Source organism: Ambystoma mexicanum, chromosome 8 (assembly GCF_040938575.1).
Source record: "Ambystoma mexicanum isolate Mex_15411 chromosome 8, UKY_AmexF1_1, whole genome shotgun sequence".
Classification (NCBI taxonomy): Eukaryota; Metazoa; Chordata; class Amphibia; order Caudata; family Ambystomatidae; genus Ambystoma; species Ambystoma mexicanum.
The window spans coordinates 737370635-737395428 of record NC_090929.1 but is presented as its reverse complement, the minus strand read 5'-3'; the positions used below and the strand labels follow the sequence as shown (position 1 = coordinate 737395428).

The 24794-nt window shown below is 45.5% G+C and overlaps 1 protein-coding gene across 1 annotated transcript in view; it reads right to left on the bottom strand.

The window, feature by feature from the left end:
* Positions 1 to 24794, bottom strand: part of LOC138472411 (uncharacterized) — a 227877-nt gene that overhangs the window by 158633 nt on the left and 44450 nt on the right. Inside the window, exon 10 of the mRNA XM_069610557.1 lies at positions 14377 to 14398. Within this exon, the coding sequence (XP_069466658.1) occupies positions 14377 to 14398 (22 nt within the window). The remainder of the gene's footprint in view (positions 1 to 14376; positions 14399 to 24794) is intronic.

The following is a 24794-nucleotide window of genomic DNA, read 5'->3' as shown; positions in this document are numbered from 1 at the left end:
TGGTTCAGAACAGCGTTAGTCCAATTGATCAGGCTATGAGGCTATACCTGATCCTGGAGAAACTTGTTACTCTAAGAAACATGAAAGTTTATGCCATATTTGTTGACCTCAAAACTGTCTTTTACAGTGTACCCAGGGCGAGATTGTGGCAGGTATTGCTGGGCTTGGGCATTCCTTCTGGTATTCTGTGAGCTATCCAATCTCTGTATACTAATAATGAGGCGGTAATCAGATACGCATTGGACAGCCAAACAACGGGGAAAATAAAAATTGATGTGAGAGTGAGAAAAGGCTTTGTCCTTGAACCAGTTTGTTCTGCTTGTTTATAAAAGGGGTTTATTGATTCGCTGCTGGCAGAGTTAACTTATGCACCATCTCTGGCCAATGAGAGAATCCCTATTTTGCAGATGATGCAGTCTTGCTTTCCCTTACTCCCCAAGGTCTTCGGAAGCCATCAGCCATCTTTGAAAATGTTTGTCAGGTAAATGGTTTGACTATTAATGCTAAGAAAAACCAGTCATTGGTTTTACCAAAAGTAGAGTTAAGAGAAAACTCAGCCTTATAACAAGACTTAGAGATGGTCCAATTGAGCAGTTCACCCAGTATGATTTTCTAGGTGTTAGAATGATGGCTAATTGCATGTGGAATGATCAGGTAAATAGGGCGGCACTTAAGTTGACTAAGCACTGTGGGGCTGTGCTGAGATGTATCCAAGACCATGGGGCAGGACCGGTTAGCGCAACTCTGTAGATTTACCAGAGCCAAGCAAGACAGGAAGCCTTATATGGGGCCGATATCTGGGGTATGTGTAACATAAGTATGTTGCAGGTTATGGAACACAAATTCTTAAAAACTATCCTGGGCCTGCCTTTTAACTCCCCCAATGCCCTGGTTTTCTGGAAAATGGATTTGCAGAGCATTGGTTTTATTTGTGGAATGTGGCCTGTGTTCGAAATGGTTCGTTTATGAAACAAATGTAACTTGGGCAACTACAGGAAAGCAGTACAAGATGTGTTATCTCAGCCCGGAGGCTCAAACTTACCTTTGCTACCAGCTATAAGAAATTAGCTTTTTTCTATGGTGTGGGGAAGTTATTGGCTCAACCCTGATTCAAACCCCAAAAATGTTAAGGTGCAATTGAAAAATAAGTATGAGAGAAGATGGCTAAGAGAAATTTGCACAAAATTAGAAACCTCAACTAGCCTGACTTTATACGCATCATGGAAGTTAGAGCCTGGTCCTGAATGCTATTTAGACAGAATGCAGCCAAAATGTATGAGAATTTTATACACAAAGCTGCTTCTTGGCATTCTCTCTTTAGCCAGTCTGAAGCATAAATGATGTTTTAATCCTGGATAATGAATTCCTTACATCTTTAAACTTTTTAAGCATGTACCACAGTTTTTTCCTCTTTTGGTTTTACCCTATTACTACTCATTTTATTGACTGGTGACTGCTTTATGTGATGAATTTTGTATGTGACTTTTATGATCTGTCGGATCAAAATATAGTTATATGAAATGAAATTAAAAGAAAACTCCTCTCCTATGGGCAGATGCTTCACTAGCAAACTCATTCAGCAGTAAAAGAAAAAACCTCTGAAATAAAACACCATGTAAAGAAAGAGCGTGTGTAAAGTTGAATATATAAAGTTCATATCAAATGCAGGATACTTGAACTGAGTTATGAAATGCTAAGGAAAATATGAACATTGTGAACACGTGTAGTCTCTAACTAGATCACAGAGTCTCAGCAGGTATGAATAAGGGGAGAAGGAGAGGAAAAGCGCATAGAACAACAGAAAAATGGTGATGGCCATTAAAAATTAAAGTAATTGACATTGTTATATTTAATTTCAGATTCCAGCCAGATTGAAGACAGAAGCAGGAAAAAAAAGACACGGGATGCAGTTCAAAACTTCACCATCAGGGCCTTCTGTGTCCAAGTCGCTTTGTCATTCAAAGTCTCTTATTTCAGAGGGCCTGATGCAACACGACAAACATCAAAGTTCCTTTTTCAAATGGAATTTACATGTACATATTCTCAGGTGATTTTTCGTTCACTTCGGGTCGCCCTCTGCCGGGCTCAGACCGAATTCAGGTACTTTTCCAAACATTCTACATTTCATCAAAATCAAAGACCTTCGACTGTGCGCAGGATTCTCCTTGACCCATTGCTGGACCACTTTGATGCACATTTATTTGTTCTCTTTCAATTGATCTCCCTCCGCCAGGCTCGGGCCAAATGTATCTACTATTATTACTTCTCAGCTGAATACCTTACAGAGACCTTCGATTGAGCACCCACATGGTGCAGGACGACTACTCCATCAAATGTATTGTAGCTTGCTTTAAAGTACAATCACTCATCAGCAGTTTAACTTCACTCATGTCTCTTATCACATGCGTTTTAACAATGTTCATTCTAACGATCGCCATACAATGTTGCGGCTTGCAACCTTGGTTCCAACAGAGACCGGTCTTGTATCGGTCTCCCCAACTCACCGGCTGTGTTGACTTCACTGATGCTGCTTTGTTCTTGGAGCCAAGTACGGTACCACGGCGGCTGGTTATTCTCCCTGCCTTGATTACTGACGCGGGAAGGCCCCGGTATCACTGACACACAATGCAAGATTCTTCAGCCTGGTTTCCTTATTCCCGAGGTCTCTGGAAAGTAATCATTCCTTGTCGAAAAGGTCAAGGGAATTTCCCTCCTTGCGATCCCCTTCAGTTTTTCTGTCTTCCCCTCTGCTCAGTTGCCGTCTCGAAACTGCTGTTTCCCCGTGGTCTTTGCCTCAATCACAGTGTGCTCTTGTGCACAGCCTTTTATCTGTGTGAGGAAGTGTAATGGAAGTCAGGGGTGAGTGAGTGTCGATAAATGCCTGACCTCGCCTGACCATAGCATTGGGACATGTCAGGTACACGGCTTGGGGGTTAGTCTGTTTTCCCTTGTAGTGGGCTATCCATGATAAAGTGTTCATGTTGTAAAAGGGGGGGTAAAGTTGCTAAATATCCTACCGGGTAGGATGGGTTAAAGGTGTTAGCGGGAAGGGCTTACTGCATCTCACTATCCAGTGTCCCACTCCCCTAGCACCCCTCACACAGGTGATCCTCCCGCACTGGTCCACCTATAGGAACTGGATACAAAAGCAATGGCCGTGTCCTGGCCACCTGGAGGACAGATCCCCAGGGACCAGTGGGTGAGACACCTTCTGGTTTCTCACATGCCCTTCCCTTATGCAATGTATGTATCCACATCTGTTTCACAGGGTACCGAGAAGGGAAATCGACGTTCCCCTGGTCTTTACCTTTTCGGTGCTCCACAGTGAAACAGTAGAGTTAAAGGTCTAGGAACCATCGCATGACTCGAGGGTTAGAATCCGTTCATTGGCTTATCCACAGTAGTGGAGAATGATCTGTGATGAGTGTGAACTTCCTTCCTAGGAGATAGTATCTTAAATGGGTGATGGCCCATTTGATGGCAACGGCCTCTAATTCTAACACATAGTAGTTTTTTTCACGTGGGAAGAGTTTTCCACTAGCGAATAGGATAGGGTGTTCTATTCCATCACAAACGTGTGACAAAACGGATCCTAACCCTGTAAGAGAGACGTCAGTTTGCAACACAAACTCTCTCGAAAAATCTACTACCTTTAGGATCGGGTTCTGGCACAGGGTTTGTTTTAAGCTGTTGTAACATACATCATCCTCGTCAGTCCAATGAATCTTCTGGAGTTTGGCGTTCTTTAATTTGTCTATCAACCTAGCTGTTATTTCTGAGAAATTAGGGATAAATCTATGTTAATAACTGATTAATCCTAACAATGCTCTGAGGTCTGTCTTGGTTTAAGGTATGGGTGTATCTAGGACGGCTTTCACTTTTTCTCGTTGAGGCTAAATACTGCCTTTCCCTACAAAGAAGCTGAGGTATTTCACGGCTGAGTGAGCCAGCTTACATTTGGATGCATTGGCAGTCAAGCCGGCTTCTCTGAGAATTCTCATAATAGTAAAGAGATGAAAAAGATGGTCTTCCCAAGTCTTTCTATAAATTACAATGTTGTCAACATAAGCCCCACAGAAATCGGTGTAGGGCTGTAATATCCTGTCCATAAGCCATTGAAAAGTGGCAGGGGCCCCCTGTAAACCAAAAGGGAAGACTTTGAACGGGTATAGTCCCAGGGGCATCGAGAAAGCTGTCTTTTTCTTATCAGGTCCATGTACTGGGACCTGCCAGTACCCCTTGTTTAAGTCTAGGGTTGATAGGAAGGTGGGATTTCCAAATTTATCAATCAATTGGTCAATATGCGGCATGGGATAGGCATCGAAATCGGAGATGGTGCTGACCTGTGAGAATTCTATGCAAAACCTCCAGGAATTATCAGGTTTTGTGACCAAGACTATAAGGGAGGACCATGGGCTTGAAGAAGGTTCGATAATATTTTCCCTTAGCATTTTCTTCACTTCCTCAACACTATCTGTCTACAGGCTTCCGGGAGTCTATATGGTTACAAATGGACCACTTTTCTCTTTGGAGTTCTGATATAAAGATAAGTGCCTTGTGCTCTTCCAGGTTTCTCACAGAATACATCGGGGAATGTCGTGGCTACATCTTTTAAATCTTCTTGTTGTTGACTAGATAGCTCTTGGGGAATTAATTCAAAATTATCTATTTCCTCTGGTACCAAACAAGACAGTATCATGACAGTGGTTGCGGATGGATTTTCTTTCCAATCTTTTAAGAGATTTACATGGTAGAGGTGGGTCTTTTGTTTCCTGTCAGGTCGGGCTATTTTATAGTTACAGGTCCCTGTTCATTCTAATATTTCATATGGCCCATGTCACTTTGAGACAAGTTTATTTTCAGAGGTTCCAACATAGACAGGTCTTGTATCGGTCTCCCCAACTCACTGGCTGTGTTGTCTTCACTGATGCTGCTTTGTTCTTGAAGCCAAGGACGGTACTATGGTGGCTGGTGATTCTCCCCGCCTTGATTACTGACATGGGAGGGGCCCAGGTATCTCTGATACACAATGCAGGATTCTTTAGCCTGGTTTCATAGTCTTACGCTTTCTATTCTCAAGGTCTCTGGAAAGTAACGGTTCCTTGTAGAAAAGGTCAAGGGAATTTCCCTCCTTGCAATCCCCTTCGATTTTGCCGTCTTTCCCCTCTTGCTCAGCTGCCATCTCGAAACTGCTGTTTCCTCATGTGCTTTTCCTCGCTCAGAGTGTACGCTTGTGCTCCGCCTTTTATCCGTGTAAGGAAGTGTAATGGAAGTCAGGTGTGAGTGATTGTCGATAATTGCATGACCTCGCCTGAACATAGTATTGGGATATGTCAGGTACATGGCTTGGGGGTTAGTCTGTTTTCCCTTATAGCGGCTGTCCGTGAGAAAGTGTTTGTGTTGTAAAAGGCGGGGTTGGGGGAGGGGGGTAAAGTTGTATTGTATTTTATTGTATTGTATTGCATTGTATGTGGCATTTATAGAGCACACAAAGTCTGTAAGGTATCAAGGCAATGAGGGTGAGAGGGAAGCTGATGGGAAATCAGACTAAAACAGGTATGTTTTTAGAGCCTTGCGAAATGGAAAAAAATCCTGGAGATTGCGATGGTCAAGAGGTAAGACATTCCAAAGTGTGGGTCAAGAACTGAAAAGGATCTCCCTCCCGCTCCTGCACGGTGGAATCTAGGAACGCATAGAAAAGATTGATTTGTTGAGCGCAATGATCGGCCTGGAATGTAGGGCACCAGTTTGGAACGCAGGAATTCTGCCCCGATGTTGTGAATAGCACAGTGAACGAGACACTAAATATCCTACCGTGTAGGATGCAGTAAAGGTGTTACAGGGAAGGGGATACCATGTCTCACCATCCGGTGTCCCACTCCCACTCCCTGAAGACCCCTCACCCAGGTGATCCTCCCGCACTGGTCCACCCCCAGGAACTGGATCCAAAAGCGATTGCTGTGTCCTGGCCACATGGATGACAGATCCCCAGGGACTAGTGGGTGAGACACTTCTGGTATCTCACATAGTGCATTAGCTGCTGAGTAGCGGAAGGGAAGTGAAAGCTCCCAAAAAGGTAATGCCAGTGAGAGGGGACGAATAGTGACAATAGAGGCTGGGAAAGACATAAGGGCAGCCCAGACAACCCGAACGGGCAGACGCCCTACTGAGGCTCTGATAAAGCAAGCTTAACAGAGGGCCAGAAGACTTTGGAAAGAAAACACAGTGAACAGAGCTGGGAAGAGAGAGAACCTGGAGCGTTCTAGTATTTAAATGAGACAGATGCACTGTCAAGCACCAAGTGAGAAATGGTGGAGTCGTGTTAAGGAAACCTTGTCTTTCCTAAGAAAGCAAAACCACATGAAGTATAAGTAAAGACTTAAAAACTAGGGATACAGAACCTGCAGAGAGGTTGAGGACCATATAGCAAGAAATTGATGAACTTTGTGTAAAGAGAAACTTTCCAATTCTGCTTCTTGGAAAAGGGATCCAAGTGCTGGGTCAGGCAGAAGCCAAAGAAAGAGGCTATTGGTCTGTCCTCCTTCTTTTTCTTCTTAAATTTTCCTCAGTGTTAGGTCCAGCTAAATATTAGGATATGGACTAAGGACTATTTGTTTTGACTTTGACAAGCTCTCTTACTTTTAGTTTTGTTAGGTAGGGAACTTCCCTCATAGCAGAAGGGCTAGATAGGCGTTCATCTTATCATAGGAATAAAAAATCTTGAACACGTCAGTACTTAGTCAGACTCCTTCTTCTGGTTCGTCACAGGGGGTATAGCAGCCGGGGTTGCAGCAGGCAATTGAAGAGCATTAGAGAAAGTTAAAAGGAATGGTGAGGAAGTAGTTGAAAGTGTTAGATGCAAGAGAGGAGAACAGAGAAGGATGTGGTAACATTAAGAGGTGAACGTGGTACAGAGGAGGAAGAGGTGGCAGAAGAAGAGAATGAGGTTATAACATTAAAAGGTGATACAGAGGAGGATGGGATGGTACAGCAAGAGGTGACTGTGGTACAGACGGTGGGGAGTGGTAAAAACAGGATGCAGAAGTGGTACAGAGCAAGGGGAGGTAATAACAAGTGGTGATAACAGGCCAGAGGAGGATAAAAGCCCTAGGCAGGACCAGAAGGTCAGAGCAGGACATTCCAAACAAGGGGGCCATAGGAGGATAAGTCAGTGCCATCAAGGGTGGGAGGCCTTGAGTATTGTGATAGGACGGTGAGGCAGTTACGCATCATTTCACCACATTAGAGAAACTGCAGCTATACTAGCAGTTTTTCGAGGAGATGACCTGACTGACCAAGAGGCATTTTTTGGGTCCAAATTCTGACAACAGAGATCAGAGCTGGAAAACCAGCAATGAACCACTAAGAGACTTTTGAGGGTTTGAGAGCCCCTGGAAACCCAAATCACCACTGGAAGGTGAGACAGCATTACATCCGGCATAAGACAATCATTTTGATGTCATACATGCCTTGTTGATTCATTGTTGTTTCTTTTCTTTATGTAAATAAATCTGGTGAAGCATAATTTCAGATTTCAGACTTTTTGTGTATTACTTGTGGGTTAACTGAGGTGTTGTCAGAAATATTGTGCACAAGCTCTGTTATTGAAGTCTGTGCATTCCCTCCCCTGCACAAAGACTTGTGTGCACATACCCACAGCCAGCCACTTCAACCAAGCCACCCATTGCTTTGTCTGCAGGGATTCATATAGCATGGACAAAGTGGATATTCCCTGTAGGGGGCATGCCCTTACACCACATGATTTGACATGCTGGTGCCAGGCAGGACTTAAGGCCACCCCTGCCATAAAACCTGGATTGGTAGATACCACATAGGCATGGGAGCTGGTGGCATTGGAATACACAATATAGAAGGGGTTAAGGTCCTCCTTTATTAACCATGATGCTGAGAGGTACTTCAAGGGTAGACTATCTGCCAATTAATTTATGAACTATATACCTCCACTAATGGGAAGGTGACTCCTGACCTGGATAAAACAAAAAGGAATGGTGGATTCTGGTGGCTCCAACCTTCTGGGAGAAATGGTAGACACACCAAGACTCCCACTCCTTGCCGCACTACTTCAACTGACCCTCGGAGGTAAGATTTCTCAACGTCCAGGAAAGAGTTTTCCAATGCCAAACACAGTGAACCATTCTTAAAATCATCCTATAATGCTTGTGCCTCTGAAGAGTATCGTAGAACACTGGGGCGTGGGGGGCTTACTTTGTGGAAACATAGGGAGTTGTATATTGGGTGTACTTATATAAAGGAGGATGGTCAGACCATGTATCAACTGCAAATATCTCCCCAATTCTGAAGGTCTATCCTAAATCTCGCACATTCCCACCTCACAGCCGGTCACTCAGGTGTAACCACAATCCAGTGTTTAATAGGTTATTCTGGCTGGCTGGAGTATTTGTCTTTGTATTTTGTTTATTTGTATAGTGCGCCTGGCCCAACGGCATCTGGGCGCATATCTTGAATTTACAATGACACATTTACAGACAGAGTACAGAATATATAAACAATGTAGAATGTACAAAGCACGAAATACAAAGCATGAAATACAATAAATGAATGTGAAGTATATATACTGTCAGGGTTACAAAAAATTACATACAGGTAATATACAGTGATGCAGTCACAGAGCATGTCGGGCAATGGCGCGGAGACTTAGGTTGCACTATTGTCTTGAGCAGCGAGCAACAGTTTGGCTTTGCTCTTGAAGGATTGAAAGGAGGGTTCTGCTCTCATAGGATTGGGCACGGTATTCCACAATTTGGTAGCTAGGACCGGGAAACTAACCCCACCCGCTTTCTGAAGCTTGAACCTGGGAAGGGAGAGGCAGTGGGTTTGGGCAGCTCTCTGAGGATGGGTACAAGTGTGGGGTGTGAGTCGGTTGGCCAGGTAGGTGGGAGCCAGGTTGGCCAGACACTTGTGTGTAAGGGCAAGTGTTTTCAAGGAGATTCTCTGTGCTACCAAGAGCCAGTGTAGATTACGCCTATGGTCAGAGATGTGCTGTTTCCTGGGAATATTTAGGGCAGCCCTGATGGCATTGTTCTGTGTGACTTGAAGTTTATTTAGGTTACGTTGGCTAGTCCCTAGATAAAGGGCATTGCAATAGTCAATCTTTGACATAATAAGTGTTCTAGCAAGAATGATGCAATTAGCAGTAGTCAGGAAGGGTCTACAAGCAGTGATGAGTTTGCACGTATAGGCAGATGCTGAACTAACAGCATTGGTTTGTCTGGACAGTGATAGGGTAGAGTCAAGGTAGATGCCTAAGGTTTTAGTATCATTGGATACCTTGATGTTGTTGCCGTCAATGGCGAACGACTTGAATTAGGGATCTAATTTATTAAGACGTTGATGGGATCCCAGGATAAGGAGTTCCGTCTTATCATCATTGAGGCAAAGTTTGTGTTGTGCCATCCACGCCTGAACAACCAGATAGACATCATTCAAGGATTTAGTGTCCTCTGCATGGTCACCTGTGATAAGGATGAGTATCTGGGTGTCATCGGCTTAATTGGTGTAGGTGACACCCAGATAATCAAGAATATCGAAAAGTGGTTTGGTGAACACATTCTAGAGTATCAGTGACACAAAAGATCCTTGAGGGACACCACAGTGGATGCGTGAAGGCTCAGCTGATGCTGACAGGGACAATACTCGCATAGATCTATTATCAAGGAAGGATCTAATCCAGGCGATGGCAGAGTCAGAGAAGTGGGCAGCTGATTTGAGATGCAGGCAGAGGATTTGGTGGTTAACCAAATCAAAAGCTGCTGAAAGATCTAGCAATAGTAGAAGGTCCTGTTATCTTTCAGTTCCTCAACTTGAGTTTTTAAATCAATGAGGGTGGTTTCAGTACCGTGTCTTGGCCGGAAGCCAGATTGCCTGAGGCCAAGGAGTTTGTTAGATTCCAAGTAATCCCGGATCTGCAGATAAGCAGCTCGGTCCAGTATTTTGAGCATGAATGGTACTGTGGTGATGGGCCTGTAATTCGTGGGTATGCTTGGATCGAAGGTAGGTTTTTTAAGAAGGGGGATGACCCATGCGTCCTTCAGGTTATCCGGGACGATGCCTGTTTTGAAGGACAAATTTATGAAGGCGGTGATGAAAGGGGCTAGTTCATGTGTGGCCTCCTTAATGATAGGGGCTGGGCAGGTATCGCCTTGGCAGTTGGAGGGCTTGAGTTGGTTAATGATTCTTTAAACCTCAGTGATGGTTAGAGGAGAGAAGCTGAAAGGTTTATAGGTATGAGTGGTGGGGGTGTTTGTACTAGTAGGGAGGTTGAGCTGCTGGTTTATCTGTAGGCAACTTTGTTCGGCATTGATTTTGGATTGGAGAGTGTTGATTTTGTCCAAGAGGCCTTTTTGTATATCCGAGCACCATGTGCTGTCTTTGCTGCAAGAGTCAGGGGGAGTTACGGGGATTCAAGGTCTTTCAGAATCTTGAACAGCTCTTTGGTGTTAGAATCCGTTTGCATAATGCGCTTGTTGTAGGTGACTTTTTTTAGCTTGGAAGATAGACCCTTTGAAGTTAAGGGATGCTATAATGAGGCTGTCCTTGTAGGCATCAGAAGGATGACTTTTCCAACAGGCTTCAGCGTTTCGTTTTTCTTTTCGTAGCACTCTCAAGTGTGACGTAAACCAAGAGGTGAGGTGTGCACGTGGTTTCGGTTTCCTGAGTTTGATTGGGGCAATGGCGTTCATAGCTTTGAGCATAGCATGGTTGAAGATATCAACTAATACTGTGGGGTCAGTACATGATAATGACGCATTGTTTAGAATGGGAAGGATAAGTGGGAGTAATTTATCACTTGTTATGTCCCTTTTGTTTCTAGTATGAATTGAGGGGGCAATATCATGTTTAGGGCATTGGTCGTTGGCTTTGATATTGAAGGTAATAGTATGATGCTCTGACCAAGTGTCAGGTAAATTGGACAGTAGGTTAATGCTGCAGTTTGAATCGACTAACCAGTCAAGTGTTCTCCCCTTGATATGAGTGGGTTCTTGAATGTAGTGGGAGAAGCCCAGATCGGTTAGAGAGTTGGCAATGCCCACGGCATTAGGGTTGCTATGGTCTTGGAAGCCCAGGTTAAGTATAATTTGAGATTTTGTCTTAGATTTATCTACTAGTAAGTAATGTCATCAGCGAAGGTGGTGGCAGGTCCAGGCAGCCTGTAGATGAGATGTAGGGTGGCAGTTTCATTGGGTGAAATGGGAAGTTTGACTGAAGGTAGCTCTGCTGATGGAATCTGTTGACTGGGGATAGCTCTAAAGCCAAGAGAACTTTTGTGGATAAAGGCAACTCCGCTGCCTTTAGATTGCCTGGTGTTGCGGTCACATCTAATTATAGAATAGCCAGTAGGTATGGCGAGGGATAGTAATGGTCAAGAGGCTGCATGTAGCCATGTCTCTGATATGGCCAGGAAGTCAAGATCGTGAGTAGTGATAAAGTCTGTGATGTCCAGGGCGTGGGAAGGGAGGGAGCTGGCATTGACCAAGGCACCCTTAATCAACGTATCTTTGGGAGTGTGGGAAGGGTGGTCGGATGTGAACAGGGGAGAGGAGAAGGTAGTAGAGAGCTTCTGTGAGTGGCAGACTTCACAAAGGAATCTGGAGCCCAGTCTAGAGTTCCTTAGGTGCAGGGCACATGGCTGATTGGGTGTGGGTTTGGTGGCAAAGTGTTCTAGCCATAAGGCGGGGGAGTTCAGATAAGGATTGGTGGGTGGAGGTGTGGCAGTTGGCAATGTATTGCTGTTAAGGTACCTTCCAGCGGTAAGAGCTTGGGTAGGAGCTCTCTTGGGTGATGGCCAGTTGTGATTAGCGTAGCTAGCTGGGTTAGACATTATCAGAGTAAATGTCTCAGGGGTGATGGGCTGAGGTGGTGGGGCGCTATGGCAGTGGGTGAGTGTCCAAGCCAGGGATGTTAACAATAGGATTAACATCTGTGAATACTGTGATAAATGGTGCAAGAGCATAGTGAGCAACCGAATGGCAAGGTATGGTAGGCGAGGAGGGAGCACAGTGCAGGGCTGAAAAGTTTGTAGGGGGCACCAGTAAATACAGAAATGTTGCCTGAAATGCTTTGCATACCACAAAGCATCCAGGAATGACATGGAGAAGGCCTCTGATGAATCAGATGATGTCATCACTCCTTTCCCCGAGGTAGCCTCTCCCCATGTGGCCAGGGGACAGCAGCCGCTACCTGATTCTGACCCTGGGGGTGGCTACAGGAGGGAGAACCACATGGGAGGTGGCCACCCTCGAGGGGATAGCATGGCATCTTCAGATGAAAACACATATCCCCCTTTCCCTCTTAGGAATATTCCCTCCATGTCTCCTGCCTTTATGGCTTACTGTGATAGTTCTCACCAACCATCCACAAAACATGCTAATGACATCTTTCAGTATGACATGTCTAGAACTGCCTATCATTCCCACATATATGGGTGTACTGGGATGAGGAAGATGACTAGAGCGATACAGATCACTGATGCAGAGAAGCTGGAGACTCGCTCTAGTGGTTGCAGGTGTCTAACAAGAACTGGGACATTTAAAAGGATTGCACCTGGAGAATGGAGAGAGAGAGTCACAACTCCCAACTCGGAGAGCCTGGATGAAGCAGACGGTCACGCGGAAGGAAGCGGCTCAAGCAGACAGCGTTTGTGGAAATCCTGCTGGGAGAGAAGCCCTGTGTAAGCCTTGGGAGCGCAAAAAGAGGAGAGGCCCCTCCGACGTCACGGGAACTGTAGAGCAGGAGAAATGTCAGCCATCAGCGCCGACCACAGAGAGGAAGCAGCGAAGACCACGAGGCGCTCCGGAGCAGCCGAACAAAGACAGTGATCCTGTAGCAGGGAGCTGGGACACTGTGGCACTTCGCTTGGAGCATCACTTTGAGAGCAAAACACTAGGCAATTGGAAGCAAGGCCACAGCAGGGATTTGAGAAGATTGGGTGAAGGTGTAGAACTGGAATGTGAGAACGGGTCGGGACCCAATATCTCGGGAAAATAAAAACCAATTGGAAGAGTGAAGTAATGAGAAAAGGGCTATGAACCTGAAACTAACACCCAAAATTGAAAGAGATGTATTACATGAGAAAGGCCTGGCAGTAGAGCATACCTGGCAAAACCAAGTATTGAAAGAGAATCCTAAAGAAGACCCATGCCCTTAGAACTTTGAAATATTTTGAATGTAAAACAAGTCTGGCAGGAGAGTAACCAGGTGTTCTACAAGTCTGGGACCTGCACCCAACGTATAACACTATGAAAAGGGAATTACAAGGAAGACACATACCCTTGAGGTTTTGAACTGTTTGTGTTGTGGAAAGAAACCCGGGGAAGGGAGTCCTCCCCTAAAACTATGAACATTACCCATTTGGAACCTTTCTGTTGGAGTTAACCTTTTGGTCTGAATTTGAACATTTGAGAATTTGCAAGGCCAGTGGCAATACCCTTAGCACCTTATAGTTACTTTTAAAGTGTGAGGGCTAGGATTGGATTTCCGACACAGGATATTTTGCTTTGGACATCTTGACACATGAACAGACCCTTAGTTTTGGTTGAGCTGGGGAAATACCTCCTATAGTAGGGATAGTGATATATTTTCCAACCATTTTATTTTTTCATTCAACGTCTGTAAGAATCACTATGAGTCCTCTGTGTCCACATCTGATTCCTGGTACCTCACAGCCCCTTCTATAGCCATTACCCATTGGTAAGGAACCATTTTCTTGAGTTGGCATGGATGTCCTGGGACACCCGAGCCCCTCAAAGGCAGGCACCTGTTGCAGTCAAGTTACATTAGATTATGGCACTCTTTAACCGGAAGCCTTTCCCACGATGAGCAAGACCACAGAGTATGGTTAAACACCTCACACCATACTTCTCCATGGAAGGCTTTTATCTTTCTACATTTCTGACACATTTTCTTTCAAGAATTTCAAGTAAGATCTTAGAATGACTTCACAATCTAAAGTTAGCATCACTTTGTCAGGCAAAGGTAAACATTTCTCAAAGATAATCAACAACTTTAGAAGTCACAGATGACAAAGTCATGCTTAAAGTTACAATGCCTTTACACTAGAATATCATTCCAAGATTTTCATTGGAATGATCCATGTCAAAAAGTAGGTGCACCTCACTACCATTCTGAGCCATCACATCTATTATTTGATCATTGACATATCACACAGCTTGCTTGCAATATTTTGTGGCTTATGAACCTTGAATGAATGCACACAGGTAAACCTTTTTTTCAACTCTGCAGTAGACTGTCCCGCCATTCTTTTTTCGCCCAATTCTTTTATTGTCTTACCATTTAAATGTATTTATATTTGAATATTGACATATCAAATGTACCTACCTTTCATTGCATTTTCTATTGTCTAAAGGAAGAAATAAGACATAAAACCAATGGTGAATGCAAGTTAAGGATGAGCAAATACTATCAGAAGTGTTTCACCTTGATGTCTCATTAAACTTAGTGCATGGCAAGTATGAGAAATATTATAGGAGCCAGTGAACGCAACACAAACTCTCACAGTTCATTCATTCACAGCATGAAGCAATTGGATGCTGCCTTCAATGGGGATTCTGTCAATCCGATTTAAATTTAAAAAGTTGTTCACACATTTTGGATCACTTCTTAATGATATTATTTTAATTATTAGGCCAAGAGCACCTTTTTCCCATGTTTTTAGTGATGAACTGCCAGTCACCTCAGACTAAAGACTAGTACAGGAGTTGACTACTCCGATGTTTGGAAACTTTTTCGTAGTCTCTTATCTGTTTTTTCTTTTCTAGTTTTACATCGAAACCTCTTGTATTACTCTGTTATTTTTCTACTGTTTATGATTAATGTATTATTCTTTTATCACTACTTCTCCATCACCTTCAACTCCAAACCCAACCCCCACCCAGTGTAAGTCCCTCAAGACTCAACCTCTTCATCCACTGCGCTTCCTCACTAAGACATCTCAATTCATTCTTTGGCATCCATTACCTCCTCTTTTCTGATAACCAAGAAACCTTCTTATACTTTCCCTAACATCTCTGAACTCATTGCTAACTGCCTCTATGTCACCTGGCTCTGGATGGCTCTCTGCTGCCAATTATAATCTCCTCCATGATGCAAGCCATCTTTCTCCTAGGCCAATCGCTCTCACCTGTCCCTTAGCTTGTTTCCATTGATCTCCCTCCATCACTCAAAGCTTGCAGCCTATGGGTCCTCTTTTACATTAAACTTAAATTCATGTAATCAATGCCACTGCATTTAGATTAACCTTCTAAATTAGAGGAACATCTACACAATCCCTACGTGCGACTTTGCTAAAATTCTAGTTTATACACAAATGTATAGCAAACGTGTTCACATTTCTAGCCTGCCCCTGGGCTTTCCTCTTCAATATGTTGCTAAGTACTAAACTGTGCTCTATGCACTTTCTTTAATCTCGATCCTCTTCCACCTCTGCATACCGTCCCCGAACCTGATGGCTATCAAAACAAAATTGCTCCCTCTTCACATTTATTCAGCTTGTCTTTAAGTATATACATGTCCTAAACCCAACACTACCTTGCAAACTGCATCTCTCTTTAAACTACCCCGGTGCTCTTCACTGTTCAACTCCAAAATCTCTTTCTGTCCCCAACCACACTGGGACACCACCCACATCACTGAAATTCTCTCCACCCTGTTATCAAAGCAATCCGATCCACAGGAATAATTTAGACCCGACTTAAACTCCATCTTCTAACCTGATAAGGGGTATCTTTACCCTCCAAAGACACTTCCCACCAACAGCCTTGCCTACCTTACCCAGATGTCAAAAGTACATTCATCTAATCAATACTGCCCCAATGCCTAAATCTATACCATATTTATGTATGTTTATTTGTTATCCAATTACCTATTTAAAAGCATCAACTTCGGACTTCCTCTAAACCATATCATTGTAACTATGTAAAGGCACACTGAGTAGAGACAGCCTCATTATCTATACTGTTTCTACAAGTATGCACTTCCAGTCAAAGTGTCTGCCCAACATTTCAAACAAATAAAAAATAAAATAATATAACATGTCCAATTGGGTTGATTGTTCCCATCCACCCTTACAACCGTAATATTTTATTAATATGCATGATCATTAGGTATTTGAACCCCTTTTAGATACTATTCTACATTTTGAATCCCAGATTTTTGATTATTATTCTCATCTACTCATGGAAGTTCTGATGTTTGCAACCGTTTTTCTGACATTATGAAGATGAAATCTGAACCCAGAATTTGCAATAAGGTCTTAAGAATAGACTATACAGTATAATAAGTTCACTAACATAACATAACATGAATTTTTGCTGCTAGTACTAATTGTCTGCAATAGACACAACCTCATACATGGCAACATTATCCATTTTTTCAAGACATACTAGGCCAGTCCTGGATTTGAGCACCTGAAGACCATGCAAATGGCAATGGTTTTCTGTATAAATCCCAATAACATAACATGAACTCAAATCTACAAGTCCCAAAATGATGGGTTTAAAAGAGAACTGGATTAGGGTCTCCCAAATGGAATTGATAATGGTGGCATGTATGCAATCTGCAACTGACATTTTGTTTTTCAATCTCAGACATAGTAAACCTAGTTCCAGGACCTGCTTGTGATATCTCATTTATAAAAAGATATTGGTGCTGCTTAATTGGGGCTGTGACTGCTCAATATTAGAGATGATTAATAGGCCCAACATTGTTTCTGCCACCTGACATACCATGCCACTGGGATAACATGGCAGGCGGCGGAACGGTAAATCCCCATTCCTGTGGAGTCCTATGGGACTCCTATGGGACTCCACGGGAATGGGGTCACTGAAGAACCATCACTGATGCTAACAGTACCGGTGCTTCAGGGAAAACACTGCCCGTAGGGGCCTGAACTCCCAGCAGGTCAAGTCTGCCAGGAGGTACATGCCCCTACCGGCAAACTCACAGTTTGGTGATCCGGAAAGGGTTCCAGTACGTTGCTAGCAGCACCCTTGTTTCCGGACTGCCAAACATGTATTTGTGGCCCTTTATGATGGAACGTCCGTGAATATTAGGCTAGATGGTAGAGGTGCTATCTCATCTGATATGGTAACTAATCATGGGGTTAAACCGGTGCATTTTAGCACCCCTCCTTTATAACTTATTTGTCTCAGATATGCAATTATGCTGGAAGGAGAATAATATTGTTCCACCGAAGGTCATGATTTAATATTTGTCCGACTCATGCTATTTGTACTTGCCCAGTTTACTGGTCTGATCTATTTGTAGGTGGGAAACACTGTGTGCATAGTGTCTATTTTAATGCTGTATGGTTCTCCTTGTCAACATGTCTGGCACTCTTTGGCATTTTTCTGTCTCTGCAAAGTCACCTTTCCTCACCAACATCAGGGTACAGTCTTCCTCTACCTTTAAGTACATGTAGTGCTCTGTAAACTACTAACACCACTTCTGAAAGGGCATCGCACCCCTAACTTTGTATAGCTGTTCCTGCCTGCTTTTAGCATTCCCTTTGAAGGGCAGGCAGCAGGAATCCAAGTAGGCTCAAAGAGGGCCAAAACAGACAGGCACAAGCCCAGATGTTGTAGCTGCCTAGTGACGTGAAAAGTAGGGAAGAAAAGCGGAGAGAATTTTGCTGACTCCTCAGAAAATTCTAAAACATTTAAAGATGTGAGCACATGATCAATGGACTCTACTGGATTAGAGAATGGTGTGCCCGTGAGGACTGTGCAGAGTGTAGGTTAGGGTTTCTGATGATAAGGTGCTGGAGTGATGAGTGAAGGGGAGCATGTAATGAGTTTTGGTGTTGCTGGTGTGGGACGGGATGTTTTGCTGTGCATATAGAAAGTCCTTGTGTGTAGGCTAGAGTGTACGAGATATAGTTATATGTATTTTTAGTCAGCTTGTACTGAATGTGAGCGGGACTGTTCTGAGTGCGTGTGATTGAGTGCTAAGTGGCTCAAAGTTGCGTAGGCTTTTTTCTGAGAATGGGTGCAAATGTACTGCACACTGGTGAGGGAGAGGGGAGTGTGGTTGGGAATGTGGAATAAGACTTTTCTGAGTATGGTTGTGCTAATTGTGGGTGAGCTTGTGCCGATTGAGAGAATATGTAGAGCGTTGGCAGGCTAAGTGTAGGTGATGAACTTTCTGAGTGTGGGTGTTCTGAGTGTGGATAAGGATGTGATGCCTGTTGTGAGAATTTAGAGGTAAATGGATATAAATGTATGAGGGTCCGAGCTGGCGGTTGGTGCCCATGCAGTGAGTGGCTGGAACTCTGAGCTCCATAGTGATCCTGTACATGAGGCAGTCATACTGGCCCAATATCTATAAAAACTTAAAATAAACGAAGCAGGAAGGTGTCGGAAGGCGCGAGAATCGTCCACGGAGAACCCTGCGGCGAGAAGACCTGTGAAAGCAGTCAAACGCAAAGTCGAGAGAAGCCACGCAAGCAGGCAAGATGGCGGATAGGTGCCGGCTTCAACGTTAAGGAGGAGCCGGAGAGTGGGCGCCGAAGCCAAGTGTTGTAGAAGGAACCGCGAGAGCGAACCAGCTCTAGCTTCAACCCGAAGCAAGAGGCGGCCAGGCTGAGAAGCTGCAGCGGAGAGGGGAAGCACAGGCCGAGGGCGGAGCGCAACAGAAGACTGCCAGCGCTGCAAGGGTACGAACGCAGCACAAGAGGTGAGCCCGGGACTAACAGCAAGGGGGTGTCAGCACGAGAGGGGAAGCGTGGGTGAGTTGACAGTCAACATACAGTCCCTCCCTCCCCCCGGGCATCTACACCACAGCACACCACGGCACAAGCGAGACAGCAACAAGCCCGCCCAAGGGCAGAACTCTGGCCGCATTATACACATAGCCTGGGTAACCCCGCTAGGCAGTGAGAGCGGGGGAGCCCAGAGCATAAGAGGGAAGCCATAAATTGACAAGGAAGCAAGAGGTCAACACAGGGCCCCCGCAGGGCACAAACCAACGCAGGATAAATAGCACCGGGGCAGGAACACCCCCGATCGGCCAGGGCGAGGCGGAGAGGGGACTGCCTACACAGCAATTGAAGGAGCCATTAAACAAACCCACAATCTATCCTAGCTACCCACAAGCTACAGGGCGGAGGCAGCAAGGGAGAGTGGACGGGAGCGAAAAGCCAACAAACGCCTGAGACGAATCAGAGCATAAACAGAACCAGCTCCTGAAGCTCAACTGCTGCAAACCCTGAGGGTAAGAGGAGTTAAGCGCAAGACACGCAGATAGACCTGAGGAGGCGAGAGAGCCCCCCACCAACGCACAAGGGCCAAACAAGGGGGCAAACACGGGGTACTCACCTCAGTGACCAGAGCAGCAGAATGTGGAGGGGGGGATAAGCAGCCTCAAAGACACCCCAAGAGCTACCACAGTGCAGGATAGACCTCCCAAGCCAACCAGAATTCTCAGCTGACCGCAAGACTTATACTCCCATTATCAAGTTGAGAGTGCAACAGCAGTGCAGTACGGCGCAAGAAAGGCTCTAGGGAAGTGAAGAAGGAACAGAGCATTAGCCGGACGGCTCTCAAACCAACATAGATACGTGGGAGGGCACAATCCACCTCCTTGGTGCAACGGCGCAGAAGGATGCCGGGAACAAATAGGTCAGCCCGCGGCCCTCCAGAACACAAACTGAGTGCACAAAACGGGGTACCATAATGTAAGCACATAGAAGTGATGACACATCCCAACGGAAGGAGGGAGTAAAACACCCGGCCCACAAAATAGAACGGCGAGCACAGGGAAGCGAGGCCTCGAAAGCAAGCTTGAAAGGTTGACATAGGGGAAGCAAGACCCTGGGATACCAAGACCATCATTCCGCACCCGAGCAACAAAGTTTCTGGATACAACCACTCAGTGAGGATTGGAGGAACAGTGTGCACTGCTTTAAGTATAAGCAAGAATATGCCAGAGAAACACAGAGGGGGAAAGGGCAAACAGACCAGCATGGAAGCATTCGCCTGCAAAGGTGACATGAACCAGCCCACCTCAGCAGAGGCTACCACATCTGCGACAGGGTCCGAGCTACAAGAAGGGAAACAGGGTGACGGACCCATACTAGAGGCCATAGAAGCGCTGAAAGCTTCATTGGAGCATAAATTGGACACAGTGATAGTAGACGTGGGCCTTCTGAGACAGGATGTTCAGGCCCCGGCAGACCGGGTGAGGACGGCAGAACAGCAGGTGCAGACTAACACCAACAACATCACCACTGCACAGTCCCAGATGACAGACATGCTGGATAGGGTACGCACCCTCGAGAAAAGAGCTGAAGATGCCAAAGGGAAGGCCCGAATAACCAATATAAGGATTGTTGGATTCCCGGAGGGAGAGGAAGGAAGAGACCCCACAAATTACATGGAAAACCTGCTGCTACAGGAAGTGGGAGCCTAGGTACTATCACAAGATTTTGTGGTGGAACAGGCTCATAGAGCCCTAACCAGACAGAAAACCCCTTTGCGGGAGCATCCCCTAGACCCATGATCATCAGAATCATGAACTTTAAAGACTGGGAGAAAATATTAACATTCTCAAGGGAGGGGGGAGCAATCAGCAGGAACTCCTCCAAGATAGCGATATACCCGGACTACACACTGCTACTGCAAAGACAAAGAGCGAGGTTTGGACCAACGAAAGAGCGCCTTAGAAATGCAAACTTGAGGTTTATATGACTGTACCCCGCCAAGCTAAAGGTACTCTGCAAGGGCAGAATGAACACCTTTGAAACCACAAAAGAAGCCCACGAGTGGATGGATCAACAGGGAATACCCCAGCTGGCACCCAGAAATGCAGAGAATAACAGAAATGCTGCCCAGTAAGTCACAGACGGGGAGGACTGAGAGGTCTAAATATGCAAAGACACCAAGAGAAGACTACGAGCACCAGATGTAATACAAAATAGGAGACAGAGGAGCTAACTCGGAAGCTGACGCGATGGACACCACGACGGAAACCCCACAAACTTGTACAAGTTACAGATGTCAGTTTTGAGGCTTTGCGCTGCGAGAAGCTGGCCCTGGCACACTGGGGTCGAGCAAGAAAAGCGGAGGAGCCTGAGCAGGGGGAGGGTGGCTGGGAGTTTGCTTAAAGTATAGTTAGTTAGTTGAAAGGCAGCACGAGAATGGGAATACTTAATGAACACAAAGAACACCAACAAAGCTCACAAAGTGAAAAGATAAAGGCAACATAGGAGAAGGGGGTATCATCTGATGCCTGAGGAGCAAAGCAACTTGGCAAAGTCCACTCCGAACACGGATGCACAAGGGGTAGATGGGACCGTAACACCAAGAGAAGCGTACAGCAAATCATCAGAGGAAAAGGAAGGGAGGCATAGCTGACGGAACAATATAGGCTTGTGGGAAAACAAGAGCCACAGCACGTGGCAATCACCATGATCCGTGATGGAATCAAAAATCGTCACTTGGAACGTAAGAGGGCTGAACAATTATGCTAAGAGACTCAGAGGGTACGCCTGGTTGAATAGGTTAAAGGTGAAAGTGGCAATGTTACAGGAAATCCATCTGACGAAGGAGAAGCAGTCAAAAATAGCGAAAAAGTAGGAATGACAAATGTATGGCTCTAACTATTCAAACTATGCTAGGGGAGTACTAACGTAGTTAGGCCCCAATGTCCCGTTTCGGCTCATAACCCAAGAACAAGATCAAGAGGGCAGATCATTATACTAGAGAACAAAGAGTTGTGTGTGTGGTCAATACACACGTCCCGAACCATGATGCGACACAGTTTTTCAGATCTCTGACACCAAGGTTGGCCCCATTCAGGGAGGGGACTTATCTTTGCGGAGGAGACTTTAACTGCACACTCAACCCGAAGTTGGACAGGTCAGACAATAAACACATAAAACCAGCACCACCGGCGAAAGCCCTGCAGAAGATTCTGGGTCAGTTGAACTTGGAAGATGTTTGGAGGAAAATGCATGGGGAAGCCAGAGGGTACTCCCACTATAGCGCCCCACATGGCACACATACACACATAGATTACATGTTCACGGGGGCAGAGACACTGGGGGAATTTACGGGCATACACTTTAAAGCGAGAACACTCTCAGACCATGCCCCGTTGATGGCAGACTGGGAATACACTTACAGGACGTGGAGGCTGAGGGCAGAGGCACTATTGGAGGACGAGTTCCAGGAACACCTCCAGGACACAATAGGGGACTATTACCACAATAACTTAGGCAGTGTAGATACATTTGGGACTCTGTGGGATGCCTTTAAGGTGGTGATTAGGGGGGCAGCAATAGGCAAAACGGGGGGGGGGCTTAAAGGGAGTATTCAATCAGAATTGGTCAGGTTGGAGGAGGAAATAGAACAAGTTGAAAAATAGGGGGGCGCGGCAGGGGAAGAACCAGCAGAGCTAATATCATTACGATTGCAGTGCAGGGCCATCTGGGAGAGATTAGGGAAACTCGATTATGGGAAGTATGCGCAGAAACTACATGCAGACGGGGATAAGCCTGGAAGACTCCTTGCCTGGTTAACCAAGCAAGAAACAAAAAGGGAACTGATAAATGCAATTAAGAATGAAATGGGGGAGGAAGTAAGGACCCAAGAGGGTATCAACCAGGTATTCTCAAATTTCTATGAGGCACTGTACTCTCAGAAACAGGAGGCAGATGTCTCGGACATAAAGGATGCCCTGACCCAGATAGAGTTGCCTAAACTAGACTATGAACAGAGGCAGATACTAGATGCCCTGATCACTTTAGAAGAGATAGAAGCAGTAATAGACAGCCTCCCAAGAGCAAAGACTCCGGGGCCCGATTGATTGCCCAGCGAGTTTTATAAGAAATATAAGCATACGCTAGCATGTAATTTTCTGGAAGTATACGAGGAGGCGCTCACCCAAAATCAGCTACCAGACAGTATGAAAGAATCGTTAATTATACCCATCCTAAAGCCAGGAAGTCACCACTAGATTGCGGTTCGTACAGGCCAATCTCTATGATTAACCAAGATTGTAAAATCCTAACAGCAACCCTGGCTAATAGGCTCAAAAGAATCATAAGCACACTGGTGCACTCAGACCAGACGGGTTATGTTCCAGGGCGGAATACCACATGGAACCTGCAGAGGCTACACCAAATTATAGACCGGACAAACCCAAGACATGACGAGTGCGTGGTGGTGTCTCTGGACGCAATTAAAGCCTTCGACTCTGTCAATTGGAACTGGCTATTGCATGTGCTTGAGCACTTTGGGATGGGGGAAGGATTTCTAAAGTGGGTAGAGTTGTTGTATAAGGACCCTAGGGCAAGGGTGAAGACGGGCAGACACATCTCAGAGACATGAAGGATATATAGAGGAACGAAGCAGGGCTGCCTGCTGTCACCAATGCTATACATACTGGCTATAGAACCCCTGGCGGTCTGTTTAAGAGCAGAATACAGCGAGATGGGTATCAAGATAGATAATGTCATCCACTTAGTCTCGCTCTACGCAGATGACATGCTCCTGTACATCGCTGAGCCACGGAATCATCTGCCATGTCTGTTAGAGGTGATGGGAGCATTTGCTAGGTTGTCTGGTATCTAGATCAATAGATCTGAGATGGGCTCAGGGAATCAGGCACACGCCAACTCCCATACTTAAGCCTCACGTAGACACCTTGCACCTTCCGCTAGCTGGGGATAGATATATACATGACACCACTGGGACACATAAGGCCAACACACAGGGGGCGCTCGAGAAAATAGTACGGTCAATAACATTTTGGAAGACCTTGCCACTAGGGATGATAGGTGGAGCAGCCCTGTTGAAGATGACAGTACTCCCTCACCTCCAGTATCACTTCACAAACATACCTCACAAAATCCCCGGGACATTCTTTAAACAACTGAACACCGTAGTATGGGAATTTCTGTGGCGGGTGCAGAAATAGGCTTGCACTGCATACGTTACAAAGAGATTATGAGTCTGGAGGGATCAAGTTGCCAGACTTTGAGCTGTATTATTTGGCGGGCCAGTTACAGTTCGTAGTACACTGGCTGGGGGATGACACAACTATAGATACGCTGTTACTGCAGCCTGCAATACAGAAGTGGTACCTGAGAGAGCTAATATGGATAGAAAAGCCATTACCCCAAACCCTATCTACACTGGCCACATTGGGTCTGACCCTCTGGAAGAGAGCGTGGAAGTTCCAAGGAACCCCAGACCCCTACTCGGCACAGATCCCCTGGCGGGACTCGCAAACACTCGACCTGGAGCCCTCACCCAATATCGTGATCACTGGGAAGCCAAAGGGATAGCACAGATCGGCGACCTGTGGAAAGAGGGACAATGGGTGGAATTGCAGACCCTGGTAGAGGAGAGTGGTGTGCACAAAAGCCAATTCATGCTCTACAATAGCATGGTTAAGTCAATAAAAAAGAGGTGGCCGAACCCACCAGAAGACACTGAAACAGTGGAGCCACTAGACACATGGTCTGACGCGGCCGAATGGGGGACACACGGTGTCCAGACTTTATAACCTGCACCTGAAGCATCACAACATGCAGGAACTTCCAACACAGGGAAAATGGGAAACAAAGCTCCAAAAAACATTCACAGATGCCGAATGGTCGAGAGCTTTACGATACATTAAGAAGGTTTCCAGTAATGCAAGGTTTTGGCAAACACAGCTCTATGTTACACACAGGGCATACCTCACCCCGAACAGGATATCCCAGATGGGGAGTAAAGCAGACCATAATTGTCTGA